Consider the following 15,789-nt stretch of genomic DNA (forward strand, 5'->3'; position numbering starts at 1 on the left):
CGTGCACAGAGCAGCAGCCCTCTGGCTGTGGTAACTGGGGGATCATGGCACATTGTTCAGTTTGCTTTACTCATTAAAATACTGTCAGGCAAATATTGCTGCCAAGACACAGTCCAGAATGTGAGGAAGAGGTGATGCATGCTCCCCCCAGGACATATGGCAGCTTTTAAGGAAGTGGGTCCAATGTTTGACCCAAAAATGGCAAATGGTGTTTTTAACAAAAGGGAATCACAGTAGGTCTGTGGTTCTCTTTTTAGACTCTATTTTGTATGAGATACTCCAGTATAAGAGAATTGGAGAGTTGGACCCCTACAGCAGCAAGTGGGAATGAATCCTTAACCTCTAAACTTCAATGTGTTAATTTTCTAGAGGTTTGGGACAGGAAACTTTCTAATGCCATGTTCAGTGTCTGCTGCAGTATTTGTTCCAAACTGGTATTTCTGAATGGCTTAAATATGACTGTCAATGACTCAATAGGACTATTGAGTTCAAGGAATTCTCGAGTCCTTTTCACTTAGCGTATGAACGTCTTTAACAGAAGCATTGCCAAACCTGCCTCATTCAGAAAAAGGAATTCACAGGTAAGGGGGTTTTATTTTTAGCTTTCAGGGAATAAAGGACCTGGCAACCAAAACAGCAACAGATGGGAATCCTGTTGTGTCTGCTTAGGAAGAACATTCAAAGGCCTTGGGCCATCTTTAAATCTCAGCAATCCTAATGAGCTTTCAGTCACATTTTGGAATACGTGACCACCTGAAAATAGCTGGTTTAAAAAAATCAAGCAAACTGTGTAGAAAATGAATGATCTTTTAAGGTCATTTGCCTCTCTATACCAACTGTTTCTTCAGGATGAGAAAACAGACTTTCAAATAGAAAATAAGCTGGAACAGTGTTTCATGGATTTTGTATGTTTCTGCAGCTGGGCAGCAGCAGATGTGCTGGGTGGAGAATGCTCTGGGCATTTGAGCAGATACCACATTCCAACAGTAGCTCACTGCTGCATCCCTTCTGGTTGAACTGGAAGGCTTTCATCCTCACCTCTCAATGCAGTGAAAACAATGTAAGCAATGCCAAGGAGGACTCGAAATAAATGACTTTGTTCTGTAACCAAGCTCTCCAGACAGTAACAGAAGCCTCATCTGCCCTGCTCCCAAATCCTGCCGCTCTGGAAGGAGCCTGCCTTCTCTCAGTTGGGTACCTGCTGGTGTTAGGCAGCAGTCCAGTTCTCCCCTGCATCCCTGCACTCCTGATAGCAGTGTTTCAGTGTCCAGCCTGTCCTTCCTGTAAAACCTTCGGAAATCCTGTGAAACTGCAAGATGACAGCCTTTACCAAAAGGGCCCTTGGTGCTTAAATTCTCACCACCTCACTTCAATTAGTTCAACTTTCTAGAACACCACCCTGGTGAAGGGAGACCTCTACATGTATTTTCACTGTTTTGTGTCTTCTTTTATTTATCCACAAATTCCTTGCAGTCCTTTGCATTTTGTCCCACACTGATTCTTGCTGTCATTCTTCAGGACTATCCACTGTGCCCTCAGGACCTTTTTCATGAGTGGCAATCGTGATTAGGACTGTCCTCCCCTCTGACACCACTCTGGTCATTGTTACAGCGTGTCCCTGTCATTTTGTCACTCAGCGCTGTAACATTAGGGCTAGCCAGCTTTCAGCCCGAGTATCCTGAACAGCTTGGTGGGTCACCAAACTCCATCATTTCAGTACTCATTTCCCTTTTCCTGGAAACGACCTGAAAATGCTCAGGCAGAAAGAATCCTTCCAGCAGAGGAAATGTGTGGGAAGGTGGAGAATCTCTCCGTATATTCCTACCCGCACTGTGCTCTCCAGCGTCTCACCTCGCTGCAGCCAAGATGATCGGGAAGCCTTTGCTGAAGGGCTCCATGAAAAGCCCCTCCAACACCTGCCCCAATGACCGAGCAGCTTTCCGCCCTGCCCCGGGGCTGCAGCGAAGGCGGACACGGCCCTGGGGATCCCGCCCGCCCCCCGGCCGGTTCCAGCCCCCTCGGGCCAGGTGCCCCGACACTCCGGGGCTGTGAATATGGGCCCGGGGAGGGCCGGCTGGGCTCCGCGAGCAGCTCCACCGAGGCCGGGCAGAGACACGGGGAGCAGCCGGGAGCAGCCGGGAACAGCCGGGAACAGCCGGGAACAGCCGCGGCCCGGGGCAGGCGGAGGGGGCGCGGGGTGGGAGCGCTGCTGCCCCGGGCTCGGCGCTGCCCCTGCAGGGGTCGGTCCCTGGGGGGTCAGTAACTGCGGGGTCGGTCCCTGTGGGGTCGGTCCCTGCGGGGTCAGTAACTGCGGGGTCGGTCCCTGCGGGGTCGGTCCCTATGGGATCCGTCCTTGTGGGGTCGGTCCCTATGGGGTCGCTGTCTGTGGGGTCGGTCTCTGTGGGGTCGGTCTCTGTGGGGTCGGTCTCTGTGGGATCGGTCCCTGTGGGATCGGTCCCTATGGGGTCGGTCCCTGCGGGGTCGGTCCCCGCGGGGTCGGTCCCTGCGCGGCCCGCCCGCCCCGGCTCCGGGGTAATCATTAACCGGGCCCGGCCGCCGGCACCGCGCCGCTCATCGCCGCCCGCACTCGCCAGGGACCGGCGGCCGGGCACGCACCGACCCCGCCGCCCGTCCCAGCCCCGGCACCGCCAGGGCACCGCGCCGCGCAGCCATGGAGAGCGAGGGGAACGGGACCCTGGGCACGTCCTGCGGCTCCAGCGAGCCGCCCTACGCGGAGGAGCTTCTCCGGAGTAAGTGCGGGGCGGGAGGAGAGGGGACTGCCCGCCGGACACCCGGAGCGGCCCCGGCAGTGCCCTCGGCACCCACCCGCGGCGGGATGGCGGGGGCTGGCCCTGGCCCTGCACATCCCCCTGCTCCTGTCCTTGTCCCCCTGTCCATGCCCGTACTCCTGTCCCTGTCCCTGCCCGTGCCCCTGTCCCGGTCCCTGTCCATGCCCCTGTCCCTGCCCGTACCCCTGCCTCTGCCCGTACCCCTGTCCCCTCCTGTCACCGTCCCTGCGGTTCCTTGCCCCTTCGCCGTTCTTCCCCGGCGAGGAAATCCCCGAGCAGAGGCCAGCATCCGCCTGTCTGGGGGCCGAGCTGGCTCCGGGGCAGGGCGAGATCTCAGCACGGCCCCGGCCCAGCCCCGCGGGTGGCGATGTCACCGAACGGGGTCGGGCGGGACCCGGGAGCTGCGCCGGGTCTCGGGCTCTGTCCGGTGAGATTTCAGGAGTGGAGATGTGCACTGTGACATGCACTGCCCCGCCTGCAGCCAGGTCTGGAAGTGCCGGGGTGCTCTGAAGCAGGTTAGGTTAGAGAGGCTGGGGCAGAGGCTCTGCTTTGCCTTCAGATAGGCTGCGGGTCCGGCAGGAGTTAGTACTGATGATGAGCATGAACTTCTCCTAAATTAAACATGACTCCACTGCCGTGCCTTTTTCTGTCTCTGGAAACACATCTCTTGGGAGCAAATGCACTTCAACCATCAGTTGTGGGTCAAAGTTGATATCCATACCCAGTGTCGATGGAGACATAAAACCTATTCCTTATGGGTAGATGTTCATATCCATATGCAGCTTTAAGAGAGAAACAATAATAATTTTGGTGAAGGCATCAAGTTTTATCTCAGGCTAGGTATATCAGGGGCTTTTCCTTACATTGTGTGCCCTACAAAATTCCACCAAGGTTCTGGTAAGTTTGCCTGCTTAAAGAAGTTGCATGTAACATGCCTGTGAACATATGATGGAAGCAAGAGAACTAACACTGAGTGAATACATGTTTGCTAGTAGCCTGCCTGGAAAAGTTCCCAGATTATGTATTTATTTCTGCTACATATTTACATTTACCTAAGGATATTTGTCCTGAAACTCCTTTCTGAAAGGGACTATTGCATAATGCTTTGAGAAAGTGAAGGTGTATTCCTTCACCGGCTGTCTGTGGATCCTGGAAAGATTTAGTCATGAACTTCAGTATTTGAATGGTTCTGTGGAGTCTGTGGTCTGCCTGTGTAACTAGGGATGAGTGCAAGTGTTTGCAGGAATAGGGCAAAGAAGCCCCTCAGAGATGGTATTGTTCCATTTATGTTTGAAAATTTTATGAAATAAATCAGACCTGTCTGCCTTCTTTTCTTTCTCTGCAGGCCTTGACCTACCAGGGAGATTTCTCTTTGCAACCTTGACTCTGATGACGCTCATTGCCATTCTGGTGTTTATAGAGGAAGCAGTCTACATCTACAGGAAAATCCCCTCCTCCAAAAGATCAATCATAATTTGGATTAATGCTGCAGCTCCAGTAAGTTAACATGGAAACGAGATAAAATTCAATGTTGAAAATAGGACTTCCCTGAAAATCCACAGGAGCCACATGAGCTTTATGTCTGCCCTTCATACAACCTTCCTCCCTTTTCTCTTTAGGTGATCTCTACTACTTCATGCATTGGCATGTGGATTCCTCGCTCAGGAATGTTTACAGATTTCACAGCAGGAATGTGAGTATTCTGTTTCTAGGTATTGCTCCAAACCCCGAATTTCTTCCCTTTAAACATCTGCTGCTCTTGGTAACACAGTCGTTCTGTGAATTTAACAATTCAGTAATTTTTTTGTTTGAGTTGAAATCTCTTGGCAGCTCTTTCCTGGGAGGTGGAAAATGCTGAAACAGTTCCCAGTGCTACAGTCCCCTAGTGTGGGAACATCAGTATGAAGGATCTGTGACTCGCATGTAATTGATTCCTTGGATTGACAGTCTCTTTGGAGCAGTAGTCTGTCTTTCCTCTCTCTGCATGTCATGTGGAATGAGAGTCTGGCCTGTGACTTCTTCCCTGCACTTTTACAAATGATGAACCATGCAGGTCTATTATTAATGGTGCCAAGTGAGCCTCCAATGACTATATCAATGTAAAAATGTGCCACAGTTGTCCTGATAAAAGCACTTTATGTGTGAGCATGACAGCTCTGGCATGCTCAGAGAAGAAGGGAGAAATGTGGTCCCTGCTTTCTGGAGGTGATGGCACAGCCCTGGTGGGCAGGAGCAAGCAGGGTATGCTGTGGCCCTGAGCACTCCACATCTGGAGATCAGTAAAAGAGTGACAGAGGAGGGACAAGGCGGTAGTAGAGAATGCTGTTGGCATGTAGCAGTGTGTACAGGTAGTGCAAATTGCCAGAAATTTCCAGCAATCCAGTCCTGTGGCACTTCAAGCATGTTTAAATTCCCTCTTCTCCCTTGCCCAAGCTGCAGGCAGTGCAGCAGACGACCTCTTTTATTGATTTGATTTGATTTCCACGATTTGCTTTCTTTTTATTGATGTATTGATTTGATTTCCGTGTTTGGTGGCATTATCTGTAGTTCCTGGGTAGGGTTGAGAATGTGCAGCAGGGGAATTAGGGAGAGGTGGGGTTGCAGCAATCAGTGCTTTTTCTGCAGAGGAACCACACCCTGCTTGGGCCAGCACATTCAATGATAGCTATTTGTGTGAACCTAGCCATGTTTGTTGGTTGAAAGCCATGTTTGAGGAGGAAGAGGACTTGTTCTAAAAAGTTCTGGCTAGTCAGAACTAGATAAGTTATGGAAAAATACAGCCAGAATGACTGGGGCCAGGAAAACCTGTGCTTTAACAACTCTGCCATCAGCCACCAGAGTGGCTTTGGGGGATTCCACACCTGTTCTGTGCCTCAGTTTATTCCTCTTTCAGTGAGGTTAGGGCAGTTCTGCTCCTCCAGGGTGATGGAAAGCAGAAGGTGTCTCAAAGGTAAAGTTAGAAATTTTGTTGATTGCAAAGTATAAGCTGTAGGAACCCTGTACAGAAGATGGCACTGGCCTGCACAGGCATATGAGATGCACAGGCAAGTTTAAGCTGGAATTCTCTTTCTCTCCTAGATTTTTTGCCATAGTTATCCACAAGTTCCTGATTATGATGATTAAAGAGTGTGGAGGCCAGAAGGTGCTCCTCAGACGGTTTGAAAATGGTCACTTCACCATCAGCACCGGCCCCTGCTGCTGCTGCTGCCTCTGCCTCCCTCGTGTGCCCATCACCAGGTGAGTCACCCCTTTAAGGACTCCCAGCTTGAAAACGGCTGCTGGAATTCAGCCAGCTTGGCAGGACCAGGATTACAGTAAAACTTCCCAAAAGTCAATCTCAGGCCATCTCAAGCTGTCTCTTTTAAACAGTATCATCTCTTTGGGGCTGTACACCACCACTAATTTATTTCATTTCTATAACGCAGAGGTGTGTGGGAGGATAAATTTCTACTCTAGAAAACCTAACAATTGACATTTCAGTTTCTTTTCATTCCAGAAGGGAACAAATGTCTTGAGATTGGGTATTTTTCACAAGCAGAATTGTCAAATGGAGGCTCTCCTGATAGAAAATTTCTCTCATTTTGATAAAATGGAAATGTTTCATTCTGATTTTGACTTCAAAACTACTTGAGATTAAAATAATTTTTAGAACAAAAAGTAGATGTAATTCTTGTAAAGCTTTGTACTGACTGAAATGGCATTGTCTGGTGAGGCAAAAGCAGATGTTTTCTTTTTCTTAACTTAGTATTAAAGCATCATTGAGAAGTGAGGTAAGGATGGAGAGCTACAGGAGCCAATATACTGTAACATAAACCTGTCCTTTGAGCACTGCCTGCTAGAGCTCCTCCTCTGGTTAGTGCCACCCTGTCACTTACACACCACTCCACAGCCTGGAAGCTTCATGTATTTCCCTGAGCTTTCCTACTGGCATAGAGCATGAGACTGTTTCTCTCCTTACAAGCAAAATCTGAGGGACTAAATGTGCAAAGCTTTCTATGAGGATATGGACTTTAGTGTCAGAGGGACCTAAAGGACTTAATGGTCTATTTAAAGGAGACCATCAAACAGAACAAAGCACAGTGGTTTCTGATACATTTTCAAAAATTCTAATTTTAATTACAATAATTTTTGCCTAAACTGCCTCCTTTGGTATTAGAATTTAAACTTTGGTTTCCATAATTTTATTTTAATAGAGTAACACTAAATATTTACATGGAGGGGGTACCAAGAAGAAGAGGTAGTAAACCAGTTAAAAATGTACCTATATTTGTTTTTCTTCCCATGTCTATTACCCTGTGTATAGCTGGGAACTTGGGAGAGGATCCCCTACTCTGCCTTCTGTTGTTCAGCCCAGTGGCAGCTTATGCAGGATAATGTCAGCTAATATGGACTCATTTCAGGAGCTAGACAGTGCCTACTACAGCTGGCAGGAAGGACAGCTGTCTGTAAAAAAAAAAAAAAAACCCAAAAGGGATTTTTGCTTTTCCAGTGTCTGTACTACTGGGAAACCCATGTCTCTCTGCTTCTAACCTCTAGTCTTTTCCCATTGCAGGGTATCATTTAAAAAAAAAGAAAAAATATATTGGCAAGCTATAGGAGAGAAAAGTCAGTTTCTGGTTCCTTCCATAGGTATTTTATGGGGAAACAGGAAGGTACCTCAAGGCACAGATTCATTCTTTAAAAAATAAAATAAAAAAATATATATATCTGCAGTCCTGGGGAACATAACAAGGTACAGATGAGGCAATGTAACAATCCATGCAATAGGGAGAAATGTGGCAGAAGAGGTCTGGTGATCAGGAAAGATGGGCCTGTGCTAACAAGGGAAACAACTCGTGGCATTGCAGTGACTGCACTGTTTGTCATATGTATTATTATTCTTTAAAGCCCTCTGGGAATAATAAATCTTTGAAAAGGCACACATTAAGTGGCTGGCCCATTGCAGGTCTTTCCACATGTGTTTGTGAGACATCTCTGATGGCAGTGCCAAAGGCCCAAGGAACTCCAGTGAAAACAGCACTGAAAGCATGGGAAATAAAGCACAGTAACAAACTAAAGCATGAGGCAGCTGTAGCAGCTGCAACTTCTCCTGTGGAAGCTGAAGGAGAGTTCAGGCCAGTCAGCTTTCATGCCCTCTGTTAGAAAGTTCATCTTCCCCTTCCTGGTGGCCTTTAGTGCTGGCTGGCCAGCAGGCTGTGTTCTGGACCCATTTTATACTGGCAGAAGTGAAGGAATCCTGAGCTGTCCTGCTGTCCTTGTGCAACTTGCTGAGTGAGAGACTGTTCCTTCTGTTAGACCACAGAGGAGCAAACCCAGATGCTTACGTGGTACTCTTCATGATGCTCTGGAAAACCACCAGTCCTTTCACCTAGGTCTGTGTGATTCCCTTTCTTGACCTACCACAGGACTGGAAGTGGCTGAACAGGCTGATTTGTCCAATTTCATGGGAGAACTGAAATAATAAGGCAACAAGGCAAGAGCAAATGGCATCATTCAGAAACCGGTTATGCAGCTACTGTCTCCTGGCTGGCTTCAGGGCAGAGAAAGACATCATGTTTTGCCCAGCTTTGGTTAGTAGCACTTGCTGCAGAGCAGGAAAAGTACTGTTTTTGTAGAGACTTTATTAAATAAACATTGGGAAATTCTTGGAAATATTTTCTAATCTTGAAGCCGTTTCTCCCCAGATTTTAGCCACTGCTACAGGAGTGGAAATGTTTTGCAGTTGACAGTATCCAGAAAATGTTATTAAGGTTGCTAATATGATCTTGGCCTATCTAACTTATTTGTTGTTTATTTTTTTGGCCAGGAAAGCCCTCTTTTGGCTGAAGCTGAGCACCTTCCAGTTTGCTGTCTTTCGGCCTGTGCTCGTATTTTTATCGATAGTACTTTGGACTAATGACAATTATGTCGTGTACAATGTAAGTAACTATTTTAATCAGAGAAGGTCCTCAAAATCCATAGGTTTCAGGGCTGATGTAACTATCTTAGCCTCCAACTAAACTGTGAAATCTGGGACCACTTCCAGGTGAGTCCTTCCTGTATTCTTTTGAGACCAGAAGCATATAATTTCTGCTTTCCCTGACTGTCTTGGAAAGAAATTTGGCATCGAGGGGGTTGGGCATCAGATTATGCTCCAATACATTTCCCAGCTTGTATGTTTAGAATAGAAGGACTGCAAGTTGCCCTGTGGGATGTACCTGCCCTGTGTTTTGTAAGGTACTGCCTTAAGAAACAACTATATATACTGGCATGTTAACAGGAAGCCTAATTCTACGTTTTTCAGCAAGTCATGGTGATTTTTATATCTGTACAAAATGAAAAGATTGTACTGTATTTCTGCTTTGTGCCATGCAACTTGTAACCTGCAAGATGATGGAGAAATCTGTATCTGATAATAATTTGGCACCTCTTGGATAACTCAGACTAAAAGCAATATTTTTGTTGTTGTTTCATGGTATAAAATGAATGACCCATCTGAGATGTCAGGCTGAACAGGCTCTCGTGAGCTGTTGAGCACTCTAGGTGCTGCTGGGGTCTCTGAAAAGGCACACACTCCATGGCTGGCAATTGCACCATTGAGGGGTTGGCATTTGGCACCTCCCCAGGCTGAACACATCTCCCTGTTGGTGCCTGCAGGAGCAGAGCCTGTGCCAACACTCCAGTTGCTACTGGGCAGTTTCCCCATGCAAAACCCAGCAACTGCTGCTGCAGCTGTCATGGAGATAGAAACAAGTATTTAACTTGTTCACAAGTTCTTCCTGCAAACAGTAAAGTAAGGCTCTGTAAGATTGTGTGATTTGCTTCTCAGTTGTCTCCCAAAGGACCTGCACTATGGATCAGCTGCATTGTTGGTGCCCTCACCCTTTTTGCTCTGTGGGCAGTAGGAATCATGTTCCGAAAAGTTAGGATTCTCCTTAAGTGTAAGAACATTATCCCAAAGTTTGCTCTTTATCAGGTGAGTACTTTAATATTTCTGGTAAGAATTTCTCTTAACTGCTGATACTACTCTGCCTTTCTAGTTCTTGCTCCTTTGTTGAAAATTTGTTATTTTTTCCCATTAAATACACTGTGCAAAGCCATATTTTTCCCTGATTAAAGCTGCATCCCTTTCAAGCCCTCTATTTGGCTGCTGTTCAGTTTCACTTTGAGCCAATTTACCTCTAGTCTCTCAGGACTGCTGGAGATGTGAAAGCCATATAAAAACAATTTATCTTTAGACCATTGAAATCACAATAGCACTTTCTGTGGGGCTTGAAGGAAGCCTTGTAGATGTGGTGTCCTGCAATGCAATGTTAAAGGGCTGGTGTGTGCCTCAGGGAGGATGTGTTGCATTGTGTGGGTAGCTGTTGTTTGAACTATTTCTGCATTCCACAATATGCTGTTTTAACACTATTTTTCTTGGCCATTCTGCACTTCAGAATTAGATAATAGTGAAATACTGGCTGTGAATCATTAAAGAGTAGGAACAGAACCACATAGGTTAGATTGGAAAAGCACAGGGACAAGACCACCTTCTTCCACATCACTCTGAATTGAGTCCAGCAGAATCCTTGGATATGTGTCCTTCTTGAACAGGACCTACATCAAGGCTGGTGTGCTGAGGTTAGGTAAATAACTAAGCACTTATAAAGGCAGTAAACAGGATGGTCACACCTGCAAAGCTGTGTTTGGGTGAATTCAAGTTCAGGATGGCAAACTCTGTTGATGTGAGGGTTAAGACTCAGGCAGTTCCACCAGCAGCTACAGAGGCACTTGGATAACTCCATGGCAGTGAAGGTTTGGCTCAGTGTAATGTGATGTGCAAGGGGTGATTGCTGAACTCAAGCTGTGAAGAATTCCTCATACCTTCTGGCAAAGAAACCAGTCTCATATCATTTGGGGACCACTACATCTCCCTGCTGTGGCAAAAAAAAAGGGAGACAACAGGAAAAATACTCTTTGAGTCTTTCTCAAGGAAGAACATGAGCTCATGGGTCAAATTAACTGTCATTTTTTAAACATCATTACCAATTATTCAGAACTCAGTATTATTTGAAATCCCTACTGGGAGGTCTGTGTATAATGTACCTCCCAAATTAAGTGCTGAGAAGAAATACCTTTCAAGTCCAGGATTAATATAATACTCCTATTCAGAGCAGTATCATCCTTATCTTAAGATGAATTTTGCAGAATGGCAGGGACCCTGCTGGTAGATGGGGGGGAAAGGGAGGGCAAGCAAGGAGGAATGAGGCAAAAAAGGTTCTGTTATTAAAGCAGAATTGTTGTGTGAACTATAAATCCCTTTCTGGTAGCTAAGGCATTTGTTTTCCCTTTCTGGTGCAGTTTATTGTCATTCTGAACCACCTGCAGATCACTATTATCAACATGCTTGCTACACAAAAAATCATTCCCTGTGCTCCACCACTCTCCTCTACAGTAAGAGGATCATGTAAGTTTTTGGGCAAAGAATGTTCTTTGTTTACTTATAAAAGTACCAGTTCAATGTTGGTAGTGGCAATCTCTGATGTTTTCCCAAAATACAAATTCCTTGGTGTCACTAGCTGTTGGAGAATCTAATTTTTTAGCTTAAAAGCAAGAACCAAAGTTTTATAGCTGTCATGGTCATAGAGAACAACTTGATAATGAGAAGAGCTGGAATCAGAAATGAGAGGGAAAGAAATCAACCTGCATAATTACTGTTAAATCTCTTGTGGTTTGGATGCTTATTGATGGGCAATACTGGAATTCTGTAATTGATGTCATTGCTGAATGCAAGAGACATGGGGACAGGATGACAGAGTTTGTTCATTTTGCACAGGTGAAAATTGACATAATTTTTTGTCTGATAGTAATTTCCCCTTTTGGGGGCTTTCTTTTGTCTCCCTTTTTCTCTTTTTTTTTGGCAGATATAGCCCATCAGCTGCTCATCATGGAAATGTTTCTGATAACCGTAATCTCAAGAGTGGTCTATCGGAGAAAATACCATGACCTAGAGCCTCCAGAGTGTGTGGCTGAAGAACCCACGGACAAGAAGCAGACTCCTAAGATTATCCTGAATGGTGCAGTTGTTGAAGATGTATTGACAAAGGTTTAGAAGCATCCTGTGCTCCTGTTATGCAGGAGCTGTAAGATCAACTTCAGGAACTTGTATATTCTTACACCAAAAACAGCCACTGTCTATGTTGGAACAAATTCTGGCATAAATGCCTGTGAGCTGCAGTACTGAAAGGACCAGTACAGATAATCCTGTTGATTATCCAACAATGTTTGCATGGTGTGAGTCTTTTCACACCATGTAATTTACTAAGATGGGATACCATTTTATACTGTTACTGAGCACTTGATGGTGCCAAGCTGTCATACAATATGATTTTATTTTATTTTATTTTTTATCTATTAGAATGGCTATGATTTAGAGTTAATTCAAAGTGATTATTTTTCATCTTTTTTGACTTTTAATTTTTTTTCCACCCTGGATTGCTGTCATATGTCCAACACAGCATCTTTCCGTGCTTCCTCCATTACAGTAGATCACCTCTCACTCTACACCATGAGCTCACCATAGCTAATTCTGATCAGTTAATACAGTCTTGTATGTTTGTTCTGAAATCCCCAAACCCATGTGGGCTCTCCACCTACAATGAAACAATGATCTCTAGGGCAAGACTTTTTATTTTCCTTGGCAATTCACTTCCTAAATTGGTAAATACACAGTTAATGTTTATAAATACATCAGGTGTTCTTCCTGTGGACAGCAGGTTCTCTGTCACCGGCCTGGAAAAGGAAAGTAGGAGTTAGAGGCTGGGATGTGTTCTGCCACTGGCCTGTGGTGTTACATGGTGCTTTGGCTCTCTGCTTGGAAAATGGGGATAATGATACTCAGGGTCCTTGCACTAACAGGGTCCATAAGGATGGGAGCGGCTGAAAGGACTGTTGGGGGTGCTGGTCACCAGCCAGCTGACCATGAGCCAGCGTGTCCCCAGGTGGCCAAGAAGGCCAATGGCACCTGCCTGTATCAGCAATAGTGTGGCCAGCAGGACTAGGGCAGGACTGTCCCACTGGTGAGGCCACACCTCAAATCTTCTGTTCAGGTTTGGGGCCCTGACTAAAAGGACATTGAGATGCTGGAGTGTGTCCAGAGAAGAGCAAGAGAAGCTAAGCGGATAGAGTCACAGTATGCTTTGGGTCAGAAGACACCTTTGAAGGTTATCTAGTCCAAGCCCCTGCAGTGAGCAGGACATTTTCACCTAGATCAGGTTGCTCAGAGTCCCATTCAAGCTGACCTTAAATGTTTCCAGGGATGGAGCACCTGCCACCTCCCTGGGCCACTCATTCCATTTATTTACACCTCTCACTTTAAAAAGTCCTTCCTTGTATCTAACCTACATCTACATTCTTGTAGTTGAAAACCTTTATCCCTTGTCCTATTGCAAAAGACCCTGCTAAAAAGGGTGTCCTCACCTTCCTTGCAGTCCCCTTTAGGTACTGGAAGGCCACAATCAGGTGGCCTCTTCCCAGAACCTTCTCTTCTGCAGGCTGAACAGTCCCATCTCCCTCAGCCTGTCTTCACTGGCTGAAGTGCCCCAACCTTCTCGTCATTTCTGTGGCCCTTCTCTGGACCCACTCCAACACACAGTGGGGCTTTACTTATGGCTTGCATGGAATTAAAACATTACATTCAGTTTGGGAGTTGGTGGGAAATGAATTATTCTGAAAGCAACTAGTGAGCCACCTGAAGTAGAAATTTGGGCTGACTTAAAATGTTTTCTTCTTTCTGATTGAGATCAGAAACAATATTTTCTTTAACAACTGAAGGATTCCATTATAATAGAAAACTTGAATTATTTTTGTTTTGAAATGGTTGATGTAATTTTTATATTTAATCTTTTTTTCTAAGTAGGCAGTTTTGGAAATTAATACAGACTCTTGAACTACAGTAATTTGAGAGAATCTGCACTTTTTCCTTGAAAAATAATTTACGTGAAAATTTTTTACTCTGCATTAGAGTGAATTAGAATTAACTGGGATCAGCTAACTTATTCTCAACGTGAGAAATCTTCTTAATGTATTTTAACATTATGACTATTAGCATATTCCTGGTGTTGCTTTATATCAGTGTAATCTAGACCACAGGTACATACACAGGTTTGAAAAGCAATACTGAATTTCATATAACAGCTTTGGGGTGGTAGGCTGCGAGTTCAATCAGCTTCAAAATTGGAAAATAAAATATTTTGAGTTAATAAGGCATCTTTGTATTTTCTTAGCAGTTCTGCAAGGGAATGCTTTGATGGGTGGGATCTGTGGCATGGAAAACAGATCCATGTGCTATAGCATGGGGAGTGCATTTGAAAACAGATGGTCTGTGTAAGAAGTGGTGTCTGAAGGTCCAGAGTAGGCTGCTGGGGCACAACAAAAGTCTTCACTCACCACTGTTGGGCTGGTATCTGTCATGTCTCTGCAGTGCCTGTTAAAATATATCTTGCAAATATCAGTGTGGGCCTGATTTAGCCATAGGTATCGCTAGTTGTTGTGTTTTTGGATAGTTATTTAATACTTGTTGTGACCTTCTTCTGACATTCCAGCAATAAGATGTGCTGTGGTGATTGTCAAGCAGACTTTGGATTTGGCAGCAAATCTGTTTACTATGTACAGTCACAGAGATCTCATACCAAACATCATTTACTTACACAGAAACCTTTTCAGAGCAAAATTAGACACATATTTTCACACATGCCTAAGAGCTTTCCTGAGTTACAGCTTATGTGACTGTAGCAGAATGTGTAGCGGGCCTTATTGCTACAAATTTTATTTTCCTTTTTTTTTTTTTTAATTCATTAAGATTGTCTTGCCCTCCTCTGGCTCAGACCAGTAGCTGTGTCCTGCCTGGACAGGACAGGGGCAGGTGGCCTCCACTGCAGGCCCTTCATTCAGGTACTCTTGAAATTAAAACATTGCAAGTCACCTCCTCCGAGCTGGACCTTAATCAGTCTGGGGATGGAAAAACAAAACAGAGCTGGAAATTCCTTTAATCTCAGTTCTGATAACCATCCCTTTCAGGTCACTTTCAACTAGGTTTTTGTGATTGAAGTATTTGAAAACAGTTGACAAGAGCTAGAAGATAAATTTCACAACTTGTTTTATACACCTGTAGTAAAGCAATAAATGTTAGGGTGAGTGCATAACCTTTATGCCATGTTTGCCTGGGATTATGGTGTGAGGAAAGGTAAAGGTAATATTATCAGTGTTTTCTGTGGTTAACACATGGAACAGAGATAAGGATACACACAGGTGTGTGATTGAGGGTTGAGACGCTTCAGGCACGTGGAAGTAATTCATTAGAACGTGGGAAAAGATGAATCATATGCTTTGGGTGTCCATGTGCTAAAGATGCAGGCAGGAGGGTGAACAATGGCCATGGAATCTCCTGGAGGGTCATGTAGGGGCACACAGCCCACACACAAGGAGGGAAATAACACCTGGTAGTGCTGCAGGAGTGGGCTGGTAAACACAGGCTGCTCCATGCTCTTCTTTTCCACTAGTCCTTCAAGCTGTTAATTCTAAAGCAGCACTAGCTGAATCCCTTCTGTTTCAGAAGACTGTGGTGCTGGCTCTGCTGGCTGCAGCGTGGGCAGTGCTGGAGCCTTGCAGAGGTTCCCTCAGCAAACCCCCCTGAAAGCCAAGGCTTGCCCTGCCCTTGTGTTTCTCATGTCTCAGGCCTCTCACCAAAGGCCTCATGACTTAATAGCCCAAGGATGTGCTCCAGGAGTTAAGAGGGTGCTCTGCTGGCTACAGATCTTCTTGTCCCTACATCCCACCCTACAACTGTCCTGTCTCATCCTTCACCCTTGCCTCTGCCTTGTTCTCCCTTGCTTGAGAAAAATCCTCTGGGCACCCATCAGAGATGATGTGCAAGGGTGTAGCTCATGCCTGCAGACCCAGGACACCCAGAGCCTACTTTCCATGCAAGTCTGTTTCCAAAAAAAAGCCAAGGAAAATTACCCACAGCAATAGTTGTGGT

General features: G+C 45.5%; 1 protein-coding gene across 1 annotated transcript; it reads left to right on the forward strand.

Annotated features, from left to right (window-relative positions):
• Positions 1–2,671: 2,671 nt before the first annotated feature.
• Positions 2,672–13,962, forward strand: LOC117009975 (organic solute transporter subunit alpha-like). The gene is made up of 8 exons (XM_033084355.1): positions 2,672–2,750; positions 4,135–4,286; positions 4,409–4,482; positions 5,868–6,026; positions 8,596–8,707; positions 9,598–9,744; positions 11,112–11,217; positions 11,675–13,962. Exons 1-8 carry the CDS (start codon positions 2,672–2,674, stop codon positions 11,860–11,862), a joined length of 1,017 nt encoding a protein of 338 aa, XP_032940246.1. The 3' UTR covers positions 11,863–13,962.
• Positions 13,963–15,789: the final 1,827 nt, after the last annotated feature.

This window comes from Catharus ustulatus, chromosome 2 (assembly GCF_009819885.2).
Source record: "Catharus ustulatus isolate bCatUst1 chromosome 2, bCatUst1.pri.v2, whole genome shotgun sequence".
Taxonomy (NCBI): domain Eukaryota; kingdom Metazoa; phylum Chordata; class Aves; order Passeriformes; family Turdidae; genus Catharus; species Catharus ustulatus.